This window comes from Herpailurus yagouaroundi, unplaced genomic scaffold, assembly GCF_014898765.1.
Source record: "Herpailurus yagouaroundi ecotype Mexico unplaced genomic scaffold, PumYag 162, whole genome shotgun sequence".
NCBI classification, from domain to species: Eukaryota; Metazoa; Chordata; class Mammalia; order Carnivora; family Felidae; genus Herpailurus; species Herpailurus yagouaroundi.
This window is the reverse complement of record NW_024412403.1, coordinates 73,098,277-73,119,373: the sequence shown is the minus strand read 5'-3', so window position 1 is coordinate 73,119,373 and position 21,097 is coordinate 73,098,277. Positions and strand designations below refer to the sequence as shown.

Sequence of the window (21,097 nt, the reverse complement as noted above, 5' to 3'; positions counted from 1 at the left end):
CAGTGGCTGCTTTTTCCACCTCCGGGTACTTATCTCACATGCATGTGCTACTGAAGACTCAATGGGGATCTCTACAGATCTTTCTCCCTCTCTGGTGTGTGTATACAAACTAGCTGCCTTGACATCTCCCAGCTCCCAGCTGTTTCTTAGCTCTAGGAGACCACCTAATTGTCCCTCCCTGTGCTGCAGCCTGGGAACTCTTGCCAGGAAGTAAGCTGGATCAATTGTAGGGCTCACCTCAATCATTTCCTATCTCTTAGGGATTGCTTTTCTTCATTATTTGATGGACAATATCATGAAAACCGCTGTTCTGCATATTTCCCCCCCAGTTCTATTTCAGTTCTTTAAGGTGGAGGGGTAAATCTGGTCACTGTTACTCCATCTGGACTGTGTATACAATAGGTTTTGCTGTCTTAGCTATGTTATTATGAAATTTCAGGATGATATGATTTGAGGTGGTCTTTATTCTTTCATTGGGCTGGGTACTCGGTGCGTCCTTTCTGTCTGGAAATTATATTCTTCAGATCTGGGAAAACTTTTCTATTATTTCTTGGATTATTTCACTTTATTTTCTTTGTTCATTACTAGTTACATCAGTACATCTTGGTCTGATCTTGTAACTGTTATATTTTTCTCATCTTTGCATTTTTAATAATCTGGGAAAATTTTCTTGACTATCTTCCAATCTTCCACCTACTGATATCTTTTGTTTGTTTTGGTAATCTTAAATGTTGATTTTCCAAGAATTGTTTCTCATTGTTCTCTGATCTGATCTTTCTCTGAGAATACTTTCCTTGTTTCATGGATGCCACTTATCTTCTTCTTGAAGATTATATATAGTTCACTTGTGTGTATAGGCTGGTTTTCTTCATATAGCAAAGTATTAAAAAGTTAACTGGGAAATAAGTCAGCCTTTTCATTAAAGATGGGGACGGGGGGGTACCTACACTTTGAAAAATCTTCTAATCTCTAGTCTGAGGGCTTTGAGTCAAGCTCTAAGTATTCTGAAGGCAGGGTAGAGAAAAGAAGTTTATTATATTAAGTTACACTGAATCTGCTTTTCTTATTTTAGTGCTACATCTTTCACTGACTCCTCCAACAAGAATGAGGGGCCTCTGAGGTTTAATTTCTCCTTGAATACATATCAGCATCAGTTTGTTCTTTTGTTCTACCAGAAGATGGGACTTACAGCATTTCATTGGCTGAATGGGATAAAGAAGGAGTCCTAAGGGGCCTGACACCTCCTACATAGATTTTCCACTAATTCCCACCCACCCATTTTCAACTTGTGTATTATAGCTCTCCCACCCCACCACACATATGATGTGTGCCTCTAAATTCTAAGCCTCTGAGATTTTTACACGAAAACTGGTTCACTTCTCATAGACGTTCCCTCTGCAAATGCTTAGGATAGGTCTTCATCTGTTCAGTTTACTCAGCTGCCATTTTTCCACCCTTTCATCTTCCAAATATGTATTGAAATCTTTTGTACACTACGGTCTCCAATTCATTTTGCCCTTATGATATTTAAAAACATTTTTTTAACTATCACTTTACTTGGGTCTGGGGAGGGACAGCAAGATGTGGTCAATTTGCTTGGTTAACCAGAAAATTCTAGTATAAAAGAGTTAAAAGTTGTGTTGTCTGATAGGTCTGCATATCTACAATTGGAATGTTACTATATACTATTCTTTGTTTACAAGACGCTACTGACCTAGCATCAGAAGGAAATACATATATTTTTTTGACTAGTGATGACAGATTTGTGTTCAAATGTCCATCTCCTTTCTAGGTCTCCTTGACATATAGAATACTTATTTACAAGAGATCTGACTATATTTAACTGACTGAGCCACCCAGGTGCCTGAGATCTTACTATATTAAGAGGGCAGGGCACATTAGATGTGGCAAGGAGCAGAGGGAAATGGAACTGTTAAAGCCGAGTATAAATTTTGCTCTCCTTACTGAAATGCACAACCCCATCTATCATAAACAACCTCTTGGGGCATCCGGCTGGCTCAGTCAGTTAAGCATTTGGTTAAGTGTTCAAATCCTGATTTTGGTTCAGGTCATGATCTTGCAACTTGTGAGATGGAGTCCCGCATTGGGCTGTAATGACAACATGGAGCCTGCTTGGGATTCTCTCTCTCCCTCTCTCTGTCCCTCCCCACCATGCTCTGTCTCTTTCAAAATAAATAAACCTAAAAAGAAAAACCCCGGAGCGCCCGGGTGGCTCAGTCGGTTAAGCGTCTGACTTTGGCCCAGGTCATGATCTCACAGTTCGTGGGTTCGAGCCCTGCATTGGCCTCTGTGCTGATGGCTCAGAGCTTGTAGCCTGATTTGGATTCTGTGTCTCCCTCTCTCTCTGCCCCGCCACCGCTCACGTTCTGTCTCTCTCTCCTTCAAAAAAAATAAACATTAAAAAAAAAAAAAAAAGAAAAAGAAAACCCAAAAACCCCCAAAACCAAAAACCTCTCATCTTCCACTACACTATGAGTATTCTGAGGTTATGCCCTCTATTTCTCTTTAGAAGACTCTTCAGAAGTCCCTAGATTTCTAACTAAGTATCCTGAATACAGAAGAAATATTTATTAACCAACTATAAACCAATAGTTTACTTTTTATATGACTCTGAATTGATGACAGCAAAATACATAATTTCACGTACTACAAAGTACTTGTTTCTTCTCCTTTTAAAACCTCCTTTTTAAAAAAAGATTTTAAGTAATCTCTACAATCAATATGGGGCTTTATCTCATAACCCCAAGATCAAGAGTTGCACGCTCTTCTGAATGAGCCAGTCAAGTGCCCCTCCTCTTCTTTTAAAAAAATCTGCTTAGAGGGTCGCGTGGGTGGCTCAGTTGGTCAGGCATCCAAGTCGGTTAGGCGTCCAGGTCATGATCTCAGAATTGTTGAGACTGAGTCCCATGTCAAGTTTTGCGCTGACAGTAAGGAGCCTGCCTGGATTCTCACTCTCCCCCCCTCTCTCTGCCCCTCTTCTGCTCGTTCCTCCTCCCCTCTTTCTTTCTCTCTCTCTCTCTCTCTCTCTCAAAAAATAAATAAATAAACTAAAAAAAAAATTTAAGAAAAAAAAATCTGGTGCCTGAGTAGCTCAGTCAGTGAAGCGTCTGACTCTTGATTTTGGCTCAGGTCACGATCCTAGGATTGTGGGATTGAGCCTCATATTGGGTTCCGTGCTATGTGTGGAGCCTGCTTAAAACTCTCTCTCCCTCTGCCCCTCTCCCTAGCTTGGACTCTCTCTCTAAAACAAAATAAAGAAAGGCATGTAGGAAGAGGACTGCTGGTTCCATTTGTGCCTAAGACCCAGCCATATTTTTTAATTTGAGAATGTTGAGTTTATTTTTTTTTTTAATTTTTTTTTTTAACGTTTATTTATTTTTGAGACAGAGAGAGACACAGCATGAACGGGGGAGGGTCAGAGAGAGAGGGAAACACAGAATCGGAAGCAGGCTCCAGGCTCCAAGCCATCAGCCCAGAGCCCGACGCAGGGCTCGAACTCGCGGACCGCAAGATCGTGACCTGAGCTGAAGTCGGACGCTCAACCGACTGAGCCACCCAGGCGCCCCGAGAATGTTGAGTTTAGAGACACATATTAAAGAAAGTTTCATATGTATTAGGAGTACAGAATAAAAAGTTAAAGAAATAAAAACAAGCAGAACTTAAGACATTTACATACATTAATCCACTATAAAAGAAATGACTCAATACCCTAAAAATCTGTTTAATTCCATTTGTTTTTATATAACACACATACATACATACATGTATTTCCTGTATTTTAGTTGTCTCAGGAAAGGAGAGACTTAAAAAAATATCTAAGAAAAAAAAAAAAAGATAGTGAAGCATGTTTCAAATCAAACAATGTGCTAGAAGGATATTGTTACATAAACAGAATCATTCCTTTATAACTCTGGAAACCAAGAACTACAAGGACCACCACCACCACCAAAACCCCCCACCATCTTCTATCTACAGATATCCACCAAGCAACTGAATCACTAGATTGGAAGTAATGGATCAGGGAAAGAAACTCTTTTCTCTCAGAAATAAAACCCACAACTTCGTCATTATAGAACAAAACAAGCAGGCCAGCAGCAACTTTCGGCCAAAAGGTGGGGCCCCTGAGTCATGTGTTACACAGAATGTACTTAAAAAGAGTCATAAGTATGTCACTGCCACATTCTTTAAGGCCACCACCTTTTAGGCTACATTTGAGCTAGAATATAAGGCTGGACACCGCCCCACCCCCCCATCTCCTTAAAAGGGAGACTCTTCTATTTCTACTCTAACTGAATCAGTGATTACCCTTTTGTTCCTTTGACCCAGAACAACTTCAAATTAGTGAAACCAACTTTATTTCATGACAAAGAAGAGTATTCTCTAGCAAATAGGAAGAGGGGTATGGGCTTCCTTTAACTCTTGTTAAAGTTAGAATTCAATTTTTGAACCAGAAGGGATATTCACAGTTCTATCAACTTCATCACTGTCCAGAAGTAAAGGTGCATACAGACTGAATAACTAGAAAATTGCCTTGGTTAATAAATACCATACCATTCAACACTAACTAACTGAATAGAGCTTTTAAAAATAAGCCAAGACAGTGGCTCATTGCCATTTTTATTAACAAAACTACCAGACTTGTTAAGCCATTGTTCACCTGGACTACTGCAAAATCCTAACTAGCTTCCAACTTCAGTCTTAGGCCTCCAACAAAACTTATTTTCTATACAGCTACTAGTCTCTCCTATTTAAGACAGAAATGTGTCCATGTCTTTCCCATGTTTAAAATTCTGTAATGGTTCCCTAGGAAACAGGATAAAATCTGAGCTCTATAGCATGAAATATAAGGCCCTTTATGACCTGTTCCCTGCCCACCTCTTCAGCTGCTTCTGCTGTCTGTAGTTTCTTCCATACATCATACTAGAATTCTTTCCCTCTCTTTGCTTTAGAGTCACACTGCATTGTACTCAGCTCCATGAATATGCTATGATCCGTCTGAAACTCTTTTCCAGGCACAGAACACACATTTAACTATCAACATCTTCCTAATTATTTTCACTTATTCATTCTTTAGTCTTCTTCAGGTCTATTGTCACTTCTTTAGGAAGCCTTCCCGGAGAGGACAGGTGTCTTATACTAATCCTATTACCACTTTCATAGTTTGTAAGTTCATGTTATAGTTTTTGGTATGTCATGAGAGCAGGGATACCATCTGCTTTGCTTATCACTATCTCTGATGACTCACAGGGTACATATGATATGTATGTACCAAATGTGAAGAGATCTGTTCAATCAAGTTGTCATAAAAAGTATAATTTCTAAGGGTGCCGGGGTGGCTCAGTCAGTTGAGCGTCTGACTTCAGATCAGGTCATGATCTCACAGTTTGTGAGTTTGAGTCCCACACTGGGCTTGCTGCTGTCGCTTCGGATCCTCTGTTCCCCACCCTCCTCCACTTCATGGGCTCTCCCCCTCTCAAAAAGGAGTAAACATTTTAGAAAAAAAAAAAGTAGCAAAAAGTAGAATTTCTAATTTTCTTAACTCTTCCAGTGACACTGATTAACCAATAATGAATCACTGAGAACAGGCCAGGGTTTTGTTTTGTTTTTTTTTAATGAAAACATTAGCTGCCTGTTAGTAAGGACACCAATGAGGGATGTAAATGAATAAAATGAGTACTTCTAGATTAGGACATTAGAGATGGCAAAAATCTTACAGTAATTATGATTTTTTAAAATAAAAATACAATTTTTCCCTTCTAGACTCTGTTTTCAAGACTAACCACATACTGTAGCCCTCCCCTTCCTGGTCAAATCTCTTTATTTATCATGGAACAAAATCAGTGAGGAATGCCTAAAGATGAAAAGCAATTCAGATAAAACTATGGGAGAGAAACAGCCACTCAGGACGTAGGCAGGAGAATGCCAGTTCAGAAATGTCGGGGTTAAGCAGGTAAGATCTCTGTGTTCATAGAAGCATGATTATGCGTGCGCATGCGCGCGCGCACAGACACACACGCGCGCGCGCGCGCACACACACACACACACACACACACACACACACACACACACAGGGTTCTCCCTTCTTCCTAACCCTCAAAGTTTCAGGTCACACTAATGTAGGAGGTGACAACTTCTAGGAAGAAACAAAAGTGCAGGGAGGCTGGGTTGGAAAGGGAGGGAAGAACCCCAGAGAATGAGAAGAATTAAGGAGCACCCTACCCTCCAAACATTCCATCTTTCTTTCTCCTTCTCTCTCTACAACTAGGCTACACAGAGACTGCAGGAGCTCTACTCTTACTTAACAATAAAGCTGAATGCAATTCTTCCCATCTCACTCTACAAATTCAATGCAAATCTAATGAAAACATCAGCAGGTTGTTTTAAAAAAAATTTTTTTTAATGTTTTATTTATTCGTGAGAGAGAGACAGAGCATGAGCGAGGGAGGGGCACAGAGAGAGAGACTGGGACACAGAATCCGAAGCAGGCTCCAGGCTCTGAGCTGTCAGCACAGAGCTTGACGCAGGGCTCAAACCCATAAGCAGTGAGATCATGACCTGAGCCAAAGTCAGACGCTCAACCGATGGAGCCACCCAGGCGCCCCTGGTTGTTTTGTTCTTTTTTTTTTTTTTAAAGTACGTGATAAACAAATTCTAAAATCTAAAGAGAAGAGCAAAAGGACAAAAGATCATAAAGAAGAACCTGGTAGCAGGTTTGCTCTCTCAGGTATTAAGAATTATAAGCTATAATGATTAAGACAGTACAGTATTAGCTCAGGTACAAATAAGCCAATGCAATAAAGTAGACAATAGAGAAACAGACCCTGGCATACTGGGAAACCTGACAGATAAGGGCTAGTATGGCAGGTCAGTGGGGAAATGACAAAAGTTTCAATGAAAGGTTGGGAACACTGGTTCAAAAAAAGTGAAAATGGATCTCTCTTTATACATGCACAAAAACCAAATCCAGACAGTTCAAAGATTTAAATTATAAAAGGCATACTGTTAAACCTTTAGAAAAATATAAGAAAACATCTTTGACCCATAGTTTGGCAAAGATTTAAATCTTAAAACACAAAAAGCTCATATTTGATAAAGGGATTGATCGATTTAACTACACCAAAATTAGTAACTTCTATTCAACAAAAGATATCACTGAGAGGGTGAAAAGGCAAATCACCACTTGGAAAACTATATTTAATAACATTTAGCTGACAAAGGATTAGTATATAGACAATAAGAAATGTTTATTAATAAAGAAGGAAAAAGCAACTCCACAGAAAAATGGACTGAGGAATAGATGGAACAGAAAACACAAATAACTGGTAAATTAACATATGAAAAAATAATTTCCCAAGTCTTCAGGGAAATGGAAATTAAACCCACAATGAGATATTATCTCATACTTCCCAAGGTGGCAAAAATTCAAGTCCTGTAAAACAGGAATTTGCAAGGATGTTCAGCAAACATACATGTTCTGTGGGTAAGAATGAACACTAAAAAGACTTCAGAAAACAATCTGACAAACCTACTCAAGACAAACATGGGAATACCCTGTAACCCTACAATTTTACTCCCAAGTATACATCTCAGAGCAACTTTTAAATCTTTGGCCAAGACCCACATCAATACGTTTACATTCTGACCTAATACACACATAACTGAAACAAAAGTTTCATGAATTCATGAAAGAAACATTTTTTTTCTTTTTTCTTTTTGAGAGAGGGAGAAAAAGAGAATATCCCAGGCAGTTTCCACATTCAGCACGGAGCCCAATTTGGGACTTCATCCCATGACCCTAGGGTCATGTCTTGAGCCTAAATCAAGAGTAAGATGCTAGGGGCAGCTGAGCAGCTCAGTTGGTTAAGCCTCTGACTTCATCAGGTCACGACCTCATGGTTCATGAGTTCAAGCCCCAGGTTGGGCTCTGTGCTAACAGCTCAGAGCCTGGAGCCTGCTTCAGATTCTGTGTCTCCCTCTTTCTCTGATCCAGCCCTGCTCGTGCTCTGTCACTCTCTCTCTCGAAAATAAATACTAAAAAAAAAAAAAAAAAAAAAAAAAAAGAAAGAGAGAGAGACACTCAACTAAGCCACCCAGATGCCCCCATGACACAACTCTTGCACAGTGTGCGACATACTCTGATTATTTCTATTTCATTTAACATCATACCTACTATATAGATTTCACAAGACACTAATGCAGTGGTTCTTGACATTGGATACACATTAGATTCACCAGAGGTATTTAAAAAATTAAAAACAAGAACAAAACTGATGCCCAGGTAAGCCCCTGAAGACTGATTCAATTGGTCTGAGATGGAGCTTGGACATAGATTTATTTTTTTAGGTCCCCCCCCCCCAAAAAGAGATTCTAATAAGCAATGAGAATCAAGAACTAAACTAATGGGTCACCTGATGCTTAATAAACACTGCCATAGAGAAATACTTGCACAAGCCCTCAAGATTACCCATAGAGCAGCACTGTTCATGAAAACAACCCAGATGTCTTTTGATAGGAGACCAGCTAACTAAATTGCCATATATTTATACAGTGTACTAGTATACATCTGTGAAAATGAACAAAACAGAGCTGCATATAACAACATCAGCAGTGAAAATGAACTATAGCTATGTATACCAAAATGCATCTCAAAAGCATAAAGTTGAGTGAAAAATGTAAAATGTAAGTCCTGGAAAAATGCATACATTATGATTCCATTTATAAAATGTTCCCAAATAGGCAAGCTTAAACCATACGTTGTTTGGAGATATTATGTTGTAAAACTATAATAAAAAGCAAGGGAAAAAAACTGCATAATTCAAGATGGTAGATATTGGTGGGAGGTGGAGAAAAGAGAGATTGGGTGTGGCAGATGGGGGCTTCAGAGGTACTGATAAAATTCTAGGCTGGGTTATGTAAAGTTCTAGGCTGGGGAGATAAAAATGGTGTATAATGTGATATGGTGATGTAACGATTATGGCTTTCACAGGTGTACCCACTGGTCAAACTGTACAGTTAATTTCTGTACATTTCAATCTATGTAAATTTTCATTGATTATGTATTCTAACTCTCAAGTAAAATGTGTATTATTTTTGCATTTAATATTCAGTTACCATTCAATTTACAGCTCTGGAAGGGGAGAAATATATTGGAAAAAAACACAATTCTCTCATTCTGAAAATTCTGGATTTTGCTTTGCAATAAGGGATAGCAACACACACACACATGCATACAGACACACACAAAAGTACTATCTTTGAAGTTAAAAAATATCAAGTTTAAGTATTTAGAAATGACAGGGTCTAGGAAGGAAGGGTGAGGACACATGAAAAGTAATTTACGCCAACTGTTTCTTTCCTTGAATAGTATTTATCTTCAGTTTTATACCCAACTGCACTCATACTCGAAACTTAGTGAAAACTACCAGTCATTCTACTTTGAAGTTACAACCCTATGACAAAGATGTTCTGAATATAAGCCTATCCACCATATCAGATAAATTTTAAACTTTTGCTGTCTCTTCTTTTACATAAATTCAATCTCTATCCTGATGTACTTTGGTTGATCAAGAAAGCTAAAGGCTAAGGAACAGAAAGCTAACTTCTTTAAATGAGACAAAAGGAAAAGTTTTTCCAATTACCACTGCAAATAAGAAATTTTTCTTTGAAATACCAAATCAATTTCTTCACCTTATCATTTGATGGTTTTTACTCTTACTACTTCACTTCAGTGACCTATAAATCTGTCTAAAAAATAATAATTAAATTCCTTTCCTGTTTTTTTCAGGATAAAAAACATTAAATGATATAAAAACACTAAAATGACTTCACATTTTGATTATGACCTCTGCATTGAAAATCTATAGGAATTTTTCCAATTAACTTTCAAATCTGTTAACCTGTTAAAAAAATAAATAACAACCCCCCCAAAAACATCTTTGAAATAACTCAAGTGAATGCTTTACATAAAAAATGGAGTCACAAATCCCTATTACCATAGTCATCAATTTTAACAAGTCTCCTAAATATGTCCTGTATGTTTTCTTGATTTTAAGATGTCAATAATATGGAAACATTAATATAACAGAAAATTTAATTGTATTAGCTCCCCATCAACACAACAGTCATTTAATGATTATATTGGCCATTTCCATTGGTTGGCAGGAGGCTCTTCCACTAAAAGCTCCCATAGTTTCCACTGTATCATTTTTCTTGCCAGACTTAGTTCATTTTCAGCCTGAAGAATCACCTCTTCTGGTTGGCCACCCTGAAGTTGGTCTTCTAATTTCTTAACATCTGGTTACACTTTAACCATACTCAACTTCTCATTTGTAATCTGTTCTGTATACTTTCTATTGCTGCATTTTTAGGAATTTGCTCAAGAACATCAAGAATCGTTGTGTACAATATTCTTAGCCTCTTGTGTGGACTTACACAAAGCCAAAACCACAAGGCCAGTGGTCTTCTTCAGCAAACCTGCCATGGCCATGCCAACAGGCCCTTGTATATTTATTATTATATATAAAGCACTACTCCTCTTCCATTTGGGTTTCCTTCACCATGTTAACTTGGCTATCTATGAGTGGAAATATATCCTTATCTACACTTATATCTATTATTAGCTATAAGAGCCATATAGCCATGCTTAATGTAATTAAATAAACTAATCCCTAATTCTTACTCTAAAACCCATTACCAGTCCATAATGCCTATCTAATTCTAAAATCCAAAAAGCTCTGAAAACCACAAGTTCTTTCCTGAGGCTTGGCACCAAAACAAATTTAGTGACTTCAATTTATAGGAGATGACTATTTATAGTTTTTATCCCAGCTTGTACGACTAGGCCAGTGGTTGTTAACTGGAGGTGATTTTGCTCCACAGAGGATATGTAGCAATGTCTGGAGACATTTTTAGTTGTCATAGCTGGGTGGGAGGTGCTACTGACATCTAGTTGGTAAAAGCTAGGAATGGCTTATAGGATGTTCTATAATGCACAAGATCAATCCCTGCATCAAAGTTATTTGGCCCCCAAATGTCAATCTTACTGAGATTGACAAACCTTGGACCAGACTCATTATGTGCAGAAGACACATTAATTTACTAATCACGGAGTGCTGCCTTGGAGGGCATTAACAGAATACAAGATTAAAAAATAGTACTAAGTATTACTACTACTGAAAAATCACAAACTCTCTCAATGAGTTCTTTCTCAAATCTCCAAATCTCATTCACGTTGGGAAGCTCATGTCTTAGAAAATGAAGGAGAGGATTAGAGAAATTCATTTGATATACCAAGTATGAGTAAAAACTTAGTTTTATTCTTTATTATCAGAGGTTAAGAGAAACTAGCCTTTCTAATAGTGCCTATATACCACCATCAATTGTTTTCTTAGATCTGTTATTGTTCTCACCATAAAATATCAACTTATTATTATAATTTAATTAAAAAGAGATCATAATTGAGAAAAAATATCAAAATTGGTAACATAAAATACAAATGAGACTCATGGGGCACCTGGGTGGCTTAGTTGGTTGAGCATCTGATGTCAGCTCAGGTCAGGATCTCACAGTTCATGGGTTTAAGCACCATGTTGGGCTCAGAGCCTGCTTTGGATTCTCTGTTTCCCTCTCTCTCTCTGCCTAATCCCCCAACACTCTCTCTCTCTCTCAAAAATAAACATTAAAAAATAATAATAATAATAACCGAGACTCTTGAAGCCACAATAGCTATTTACCTTTCTCTGTGCCTGAGAATATAGAGATGATTTTATTCCTGGGCTTTTTTTCCTCTGGAACAGAGGGCAAAGGTTTCAAACTGTGATTGGCTGACAAAGGGTCTTTGCCTCCACTGCTAAAAATGGTACTGCTCATTCGCACAGGAGGTGCTGGAGGCTTGTCTTCCAGTTCTCCGTTATCAGACATGATTCGGAATTATGATGTGGCCTGAAATAGATAGGCAAAAATCATACAGTCAATAACAAAGTAAAAAATAGTACAGACAAGCAGAAACAGTAATAACTGTCCTCTTTTCAACTGTGAATTAGAAAATGTTATCCATTTAGAGAGAAGTTTGCAAAATTTATAAAATTCAATGAATAAGAGACGAAACTGGTTATTAATATAGGTAATCTCCCGTAACAAAGGTGGTAAATGGTTAGCTGAGAGAATGTTTGAAAAGCCATGTCCAGTTAAGAGGACTAGGGTAAGTTTTGGGAAAGCATGATGATAGTAACGTATCAAAAGATATTCACCTAATCAGTTGATTCTAAGAGTAAATATTCCAATGAAAAAACAGACAACGTGGAGTCTTAAAAAAAGGGAATTCCAAAGAGGAAGATTATGTTCTAACCAGCCAAAGGATAGGTGCCTGACAGGTGCATTTCTGTAGCAAAGATAGAATGCTTGCTATTAAATATATCAACCAACACCACTCCTAACAAAGAATCTGAGTCCATGCTTCCCTAGCCTTGTGATTACAACTTAGCCTTCATATAAACTCTCCTAAAGGATGAGAATGTGCCACTGATGTAATATATAGTTTCTTTGAAAATGTGACGTTCTAACTACATGTGTTAGTCTCTCGCAAGCTTTGCAGACAGTTCCATAGAACTTGATCTAGTTCAAAAGTAAATCTAGATTTTGGCTCAAAACCAGAGTATGGCCAAATCTCAAGTTTCTGTCATCATGTGATGCCCTGTCCGGGCAGTCAAGTAACCCCTCTTAATCCACATGACTAATTCAGTAGAAAACGTCAACCTTGTTTATATATATAAACATTAATATCACATAAACCTTATTTACATACATATTTACATATATATTTATATATTTTAGTCCTTTTACAAAAAGTAGATTATACACATTTAAAGTCAGCAGTAAAGGGGAGGGTATGCCTAACTTCCAGATAAGGTCTGATACAAAAGTATATATTAGGAAACAACACATCTCACTAAACAAGATTTCAATTGGTAATTAGATCCTGATTTTATTATAGCTACTTATTGCATTTAAGTGAATAAAATTTTGTGTATATACAATGTAAAGAATACCAACTATAGTTAGATAAAATTAAAAATGAATAAAAAATTTCTTTTATTTGAGAGAGAGAGCACACACACAAGTGGAGTAGAGGGGCAGGCAGAGAGAGAGAGAGAGAGAGAGAGAATAGTTTAAATAATTTTTTTAAGTTTATTTATTTTGAGAGAGAGAGCGTGAGCGGGGGGGGGGGGCGAGAGAGAGAGAGAGAGAGAGAGAGAGGGAGGGAGAGGGAGAGAGAGGGAATCCCAAGCAGGCTTTGCAGAGTCAGCACAGAACGCAATGTAGGGTTCAAACTCAAGACACTGTGAGATCAGGACCTGAGTGGAAATCAAGAGTCTGGACGCTTAACCGACTGAGACACCCAGGCATCCCCAAAACCACTGTGTATTTTGTCTTCCATAATGACAACTACTTTTCAGCCTACAAAAGAGGAAGAAGGAGAGACTGTAAAGGGGGAAAATAAACTTTTCTGGGGATAACTAGCTAGAGAATGGCAGGGAGAAGAGAGTAAAAAAAGATCTGTGTGTGTGAGAAAGACTTCCTGAATTGAAATTAATATTGGTGGTCAAAAGAAGAAATGGGGGTGGAATCTAAGAATGTCACGCAGATGACCTAGTCAGATGATTCTTCCAAACCAAGTGATCACAACATGTGGGGTTTGTTCTGCTTTGGAGTGAGATGCAACTGGCTGTTAAGCGTGGACTCTCAGGTGTGCATCACAAGAGAGGACTTATCTGTTGCTAGAAATGGAAGAAAGATAAGGCTTAGGAACAACACTTGGAGGATTACTTGAGAACCTGATAAATCAAGACGTTTATCTCTTACGTGACCATAACATCAAGGCAAAACAGAATGACTCTATAGCAGCTCACTTTCATCTTAATCACCACTTAAAACAGACATGGCACATTCAGATTCTGGTTACACTGTAAATGCTTCATATTTGTGTATATTTAAAAATCAGGATAATATAACAAAATCTCAAAATACATTTGCATGCATTTAAAGAAAGAAATGTACCAAAATATTAACAGTAGTTAATTGTGCCTAACAAGTAATTTTTAGCTTGATTACAACCATCACAGCTGTGGTTAAAAAAAAAAATCAATATAAAATAGGGCTTAATAATTATTTAGGGTGAGATGACTATCAACTGTATCCTTAAGACTGGCTCACAGACTTGGGGGGGCCTCGGTGGTTCAGTCGATTAAGTAAGTGTCCGACTTCAGCTCAGGTCATGATCTCATGGTTCATGAGTTTGAGCCCTGCATCGGGCTCTGTGCTGACAGCTCAGAGCCTGGAGCCTGCTTAGCCTGGAGCCTGCTTCAGATTCTGTGTCTCCCTCTCTCTCTGTCCCACCCTTGCTTATACTCTCTCAAAAATGAGTAAAATTAAAAAAAAAAAAAAAAAAAAAACTAAAAAAAAACTTAAAAAAAAAAAAAAAAAAAAGACTGGTTCACAGATGGAACATGACTAGAAACTGCCAGTGCACCTTCAGCTGCATACTGAAAGCATGGGTTGAGGAATCAGATTCCCTCAGTCAGAATCCTGGTTTCACCATTTATTTAAGCGTGTGACCTTGGGCAAATTAAATTACTTAACTGTAGTCAGGGATCCTTGAAGAAATGGCTGGTTCTAGGCCTGGGACAGGGAAAATAAGGATGAGCCTAGAGTATCTTATATTGTCAGAAGGTAAAGAAGTACTTAAAAAGGATAAGGACACAGGAAAGAGTTCCCAAAAGCCAATACTGGAATGAATGGAGCAGAAAAATAAAGTAGCATTATATTTAACCCAAAGTGAAAAATAAATATATACAGTTCATATCAGTACAAATGAATAAATAAAATGGTGGGGTGCCAAGTCTTCCTTATAAAAGAATTCCAAATAATAATTGTAGCTACATCCCCTCCTAGGAGTTGGAACTTAACTTCCTTCCCCACTTGAATATATGCTGGATCTAGTGACTCATTTCCAAGAGTATGGAAAGGGAAAAATAACTTCATGGTGGAAAAATGTGGCAAACACTGCATTAACCAAGTGATCAAGGTTAACATCTCCAGTAATAAGTTGTGCTGACGTCACTCACCACCTGATTGAATGTGATGAGAAACCTACTTTACCTCTATGGTATTCTTCCTCAAATTCCATAACCCCAGTCTAACTATGGGAAAAACATCAGATAAACCCAAACTGAGGGACATTCTACAAAAATTCCTGACCAATACTCCTTAAAGGGGCACCAGGGTGGCTCAGTTGGTTAAGCATCCAACTTTGGCATAGGTCATGATCTCGTGGTTTGTGGTTCCAGCCCCACGTCAGGCTCTGTGGTGACAGCTTAGAACCTGGAACCTGCTTCAGATTCTCTGTGTCTCCCTCTCTCTCTGCCCCACCCCTGCTTGTACTCTGTCTCTCTCTCTCTCTCTCTCATTATAAACATTAAAAAAATAAAAATTAAAAAAAAAAACTATCAAAGACATGAAAAACAAAGAAAAACTGAGAAATTGTTCACAGAGCAGAGGAGTCTAAAGAGACATGACAATGTTATATTCTGTAACAAAAAAAGGACATTAGTGGAGAAACTGGTGAAATACCAATAAAACCTAGAATTTCGTTAACAGTAATGTACCAATGTTGGCTTCTTTGCTTTGACAGACATTTTAGGGTTTGTGTTAACATTAGAAGATAGGTGATAGCTATACAGGAAATCTACTATCTCTGCAAATCTGAAATTATTCCACAATAAAAAGTCTATTTCAAAATGAATTATGTAATAAGTTCCTTTAAAAGTTATAGAATTATCTACAATATGACCTAGGAATTCCACTCCCAGTATATACCTAAGAGAACTGAAAACATATGTCCACAAATAAGTTGCATATGAATGTTCATAGCATTATTCATAATAGCCAAAAGATTAAAAAAAAACACCCAAAATATCCATCAACAAATGGACAGATAAAATGTAGCATATCTATACAATGGAATATTTGGCCAAGGAAAGGAGTGAAGTACTAATACCGGCTACAACGTGGCTGGACCTTTAAAACATAAGTGGAAAAAGAAAGACACAAGAAGACCACATACTGTATGATACCATTTATATGAAATGTCAAGAACATGCAAATATTTCCACAAAGACAGCAGGTGATTAGTGGTCACTAAGAGGTGAACGGAATGGGATGTGACTACTAATGGGTATGGCATTTCTTTCTGAACGCCATTTCATGAAAATGTTCTGGAATTAGACATCAGACATTGCACAACCTTTTTAATATCTTAAAACCACTTAACTGTACAGTTTAAAATGGTAAGTTTCAGCTATGTGAATATCTATCTCAAATTAAAAAAAAATTTTTTTTAATGATTTATTTTTGAGAGACAGAGCACGAGTGGGGGAGGAGCAGAGAGAGAGGGAGACAGAGTCCGATGCGGGGCTTGAACTCAAGAACCATGAAATCATGACCTGAGCCAAAGTTGGATGCTTAACCTACTGAGCCACCCAGGCACCCCGCTACATAAAATACTTTAAAAGTGAACTTAAAATTAAAGATACAGTGGTGCTTGGGTGGCTCAGTTAAGCCTCTGACTCTTGATTTCAGCTCAGGTTATGATCTCGCGGTTTGTGGGTTTGAGACCCGCATTGGACTCTGTGCTGACAGCTTGGAGCCTGGAGCCTGCTTTGGATGCTGTGCCTCTCTCTCTCTCTGCCCCTCCCCAACTCATGCTCTGTCTCTGTCTCTCAAAAACGAATAAAAGTTAAAAAAACTTAAAAAAAAATAAAAAACGAGATACAACAAAATTAAACATTTTATTGATTTCATGAAGTACATTTTTTAAAAATTTTATCTATCTATAAGTTTACATCGAAGTTAGTTAGCATGTAGTGCGCAATGATTTCAGGAGTAGATTCCAGTGATTCATCCCCTGTGTATAACAGCCAATGCTCATCCTAACAAGTCCTCCTTAATGCCCCTTACCCATTTAGCCCATCCCCCCACCCACAACCCTTCCAGCAACCCTGTTTGTTCTCTATTTAAGAGTCTCCTGTTGGGGCGCCTGGGTGGCGCAGTCGGTTAAGCGTCCGACTTCAGCCAGGTCACGATCTCGCGGTCCGTGAGTTCGAGCCCAGCGTCAGGCTCTGGGCTGAAGGCTCGGAGCCTGGAGCCCGTTTCCGATTCTGTGTCTCCCTCTCTCTCTGCCCCTCCCCCGTTCATGCTCTGTCTCTCTCTGTCCCAAAAATAAATAAAAAAAAAAACGTTGAAAAAAAAAATTAAAAAAAAAAAAAAGTCTCCTGTTTTGTTGCCCTCCCTGTTTTTATATTATTTTTGCTTCCCTTCCCTTATGTTCATCTGTTTTGTATCTTAAATTCCACATGAGTGAAGTCATATATTTGTCTTTCTCTAATTTCACTTAGCATAATACCCTCCAGTTCATCCTACGTAGTTGCAAATGCGAAGTACATTCTTAAGTGAAACTGGTTTTAAAGAAAAAACAAAAAAAAACCCTCCAAGTGTATGGCCACTGCCTCGATTTGTGCCAAAATATAGGCTGTTTTACCTGCCAGCACTGCAAGTGTCAACAGTATGAAAGGCAAAGAGTATCTTAGTATTATTATGAAAATAGGTTTTGACTTCATAAACCCCAGTGGTACCACACACCACACTGAGAACTGCTGCTTTAAAGTATATCCCAGCTCTACACTTCACCCTCATACGCCAATTATTGTTTTACCGAGGTGGCAAAAGACACATATTTATTCATTCTTTCAAAACACAGCCTTTCCATATACAGTACTTTGTTCACCCCAAAAATTTTCTTTACTGCTCTATTTTAATATACTGCACAGTAGCTTTTTAATTTGCTGCATACATTCAGTCCAATAGAACTAAAGAGGAGCTAATAGATTATTTGTTTCACAACATTCTTCTTGGTGATTATACATTACAGGTAAAGTTGAATTAACTATCTCAAGGAAATCCCAATTAACATGATGTTATTACCTTACAGGCAACACATGTCTAAATAAACCCCCAAATTTAACATTAAACATATGGGTCACAGATATCCTTAATGAAATTACTCAAGATGACAAATATGACAGCAACAATTCTAAGTAATATGCCTCATAAGTGATTAGATCTTAGTAAATACAAGCATGACAATCCTTGATACTATGACATCAGCTTAGCTGAGGACTTCATCACTTCATCTCAAGATTTCTCTAACCAGTATCTATGTCTTCAACTGCTGCTCAGAAGAAGAGGTTAGAAGCTTTAACCAGCTTCCTAAAGAGTTTCCATGCATTCAGGTTTTACTTAGAGCTACCCATAAGCAACAGACTGAGGACTAAACTCTGATATTTAGGGACATTTACTACTGAATTGATCTGATATCATGAATGCACCACATAAATCATATGCCTCATTTTACCCAAATACACCAAAGAATTTTCTGGCCTAACTCATCTTTGTGTATAAATTTCTCCATTCTTAAACTTTCTTCAGTATTTTCTGTATCTAACCAAATCTTTCAATGTTCAGCAAGAATTATTTCCTATGTAAGATCATTCCTGTCGATCCTTGTTCAAAATGATCCTTCAAATCCTCTGAACAAGACTGACCCCCGCCCCCCACCTCCACACAGGCCCCTCACATCCTCTGAATACAAGTTACACAGGAAAACTAACTCAGAGAGTAATAAAGCTGGATTAGAATTTACCTGGTCCATCTTTCTTTCTTTCTTTCTTTTTAACGTTTATTTATTTTTGAGACAGAGAGAGAGAGAGCATGAATGGGGGGAGAGCCAGAGAGAGAGGGAGACACACAATCCGAAGCAGGCTCCAGGCTCTGAGCGGTCAGCACAGAGCCTGATGCGGGGCTCGAACTCACAGGCTGCGAGATCATGACCTGAGCCGAAGTTGGACGCTTAACCCGACTGAGCCACCCAGGCGCCCCTCTTTCTTATTTTATGCGAAGGACCAACACCCCCCAAAATAAGTAGGCTGAATTTAATTACTAACAAACTAAGACCAGAATTCAAGGTCAGTAACAACTCAATCTCATGTTGTTGTTTTCTTAATCATGTTAATATATGTTAATCACTCTCGGGTATCTGGCTGGCTAAGTCAGTGGAGCATAGGACTTTTGATCTCCAGGTTGCAAATTTGAGCCCCACGTTGGGTGTAAAGATTTTTTTTAAGAGTTTATGATTTTTTTATGTCATTTCTACACCCAACGTGGGGCTTGAACTCACAATCACGAAATCAAGAGTCACAAGTTCCACCAAGTCAGCCAAGCACCCCTAGAGATTACTTAAAAACAAAACCTTTAAAGGACTCTGGCAATGAGTTACAACTGTGCATCCTTAATTATTCTTTTAGGTATCTTTCCTGCTCAAGACTTCAAGCAATTGAAAGGCACCACCACCACTATTATTATTATATATTGTACTGTCTCCTTTAATGTTTAACACAGATCCTTGCATGTATTAAGACAGTAATAGTTACTGATTTAAGGTACTATATACTCTGTCACCAGAGGAAATATTCTTCCCAAATTTATTAGTTCTCTATCAAAAAGCATTTCACTACACAACATATAAACTACCCTATATTAACAAAAATATCTTTGGAAAGATTTACACTTTTCCTCTAATAGCTAATTCATGGCGTTAGTCTTTAATCCTTTTCCATAAAACAATGTTATTTTTTTCTGTGTGTTGCTTCTACTGATGGTGTCAAATGCCTAAAAAGTGCTAAGTGACGATGTGATAAGGTTCTTTACATCTTATATTTTAGCCAGAAACAATATAAAAACAATTCATGATAAAATTCTGATTTCCCAGTGTTTTGCTCCATCATTACCCAAAAATGTTTTCTTAAAAAAAAAATGATAATAATGCCTCTCTCTAAATCTGTTCACTTTTTGCTACTTTTCAGTGAAAAACAAGTAGGCGAAACAAAAAGCCCCAAAACACACTGTACTCTTCTAACAGGCCCATTGTTTAATTGTGACACGACTCAAAAACAAACAATTCCTCAATTGTCTACTGAAGGAGACCAGGGGAAGCTAAATATACGACAGAAATGAAAAAAAGGAGTGGTGTCTGGAACTAGTCTTAACTAGTAAAAATCATTACATTTTTTTATAATCTAACTTGGATCAACTATGGTACTTAATGTACAAACCATACACTACTAAAAAATGATTTGAAAAGCACAACTTGCTTTATATTTTTTACTTACATTTTATATAAATAACAAATGAATCTTAAGTTTTCAGTACCTTAAAAATGAAATCTAACACTATTTGATAGACTTCTAGCAATCTCTCAATAAGCTATAAGAGCTCCCAAAACACTGGCCTCTCCTCCCTTCCCACCTCACAAAAGCTTCAAAAGCTTTTGAGAGAGAAAGTGTCGATTAAAAATATCACTAATCACCTCAAATGTACAACACACGCTATGGAAGGCAAGTTCACAAATTAAAAGGAAAGGGGTGTTTTTATTTGGTGGCAATGGCCATAACGTCAGGTCTGTTAGTAGCAAAGCCAGAAAGGAAAAGGAAAAGTGGGGAAGAGATACAGAAGACAACTGGGGCACTGGAAAAGAATAAAGTAGTGTAAAGAAACTCTGATTCAAACTCAAATAAATGAAGGAGTGGATAATATATCAAATCTATAAAAATGTAAGGATAGGCTAGTTAAGATGAAAAGGATGTTTCCATAGAGCCCAAAGCAAAGTGAAACCAAGAACAAAGAGTAAGCAAGTTACCAATCCATTTATTCTTGAAGGATTTTTGACTAACCCTTGGAGACCTTAAATTTCCACTTTGATGGCTGTCACAGGGGACAGGTGATAAAGCCAAGTCTGCCTGAATTGAAAAATCTAATAGAAGCCCCTTCCACACAAGACCAGGACCTAAAAAGTATAATCTGTTCAAGAGTAAATCAGGAATGAATCCCTCTGGGCCAAATGGAACAAGAAAACCTTCAGTATTTTGAGTCCAGTGATACTGTGGAGTGGGGGCTGGGGGTGAGGTTC

At 37.9% G+C, this 21,097-nt stretch overlaps 1 protein-coding gene and 1 pseudogene across 1 annotated transcript in view; both read right to left on the bottom strand.

Moving 5' to 3' along the window:
* PAK2 (p21 (RAC1) activated kinase 2) overlaps positions 1-21,097 on the bottom strand; it is a 94,254-nt gene that overhangs the window by 39,109 nt on the left and 34,048 nt on the right. Inside the window, exon 2 of the mRNA XM_040484863.1 lies at positions 11,754-11,961. Coding sequence (XP_040340797.1) covers positions 11,754-11,940 — 187 coding nt within the window. The 5' untranslated portion in view covers positions 11,941-11,961. The remainder of the gene's footprint in view (positions 1-11,753; positions 11,962-21,097) is intronic.
* LOC121036397 (NADH dehydrogenase [ubiquinone] 1 alpha subcomplex subunit 5-like) lies at positions 9,992-11,504 on the bottom strand (annotated as a pseudogene).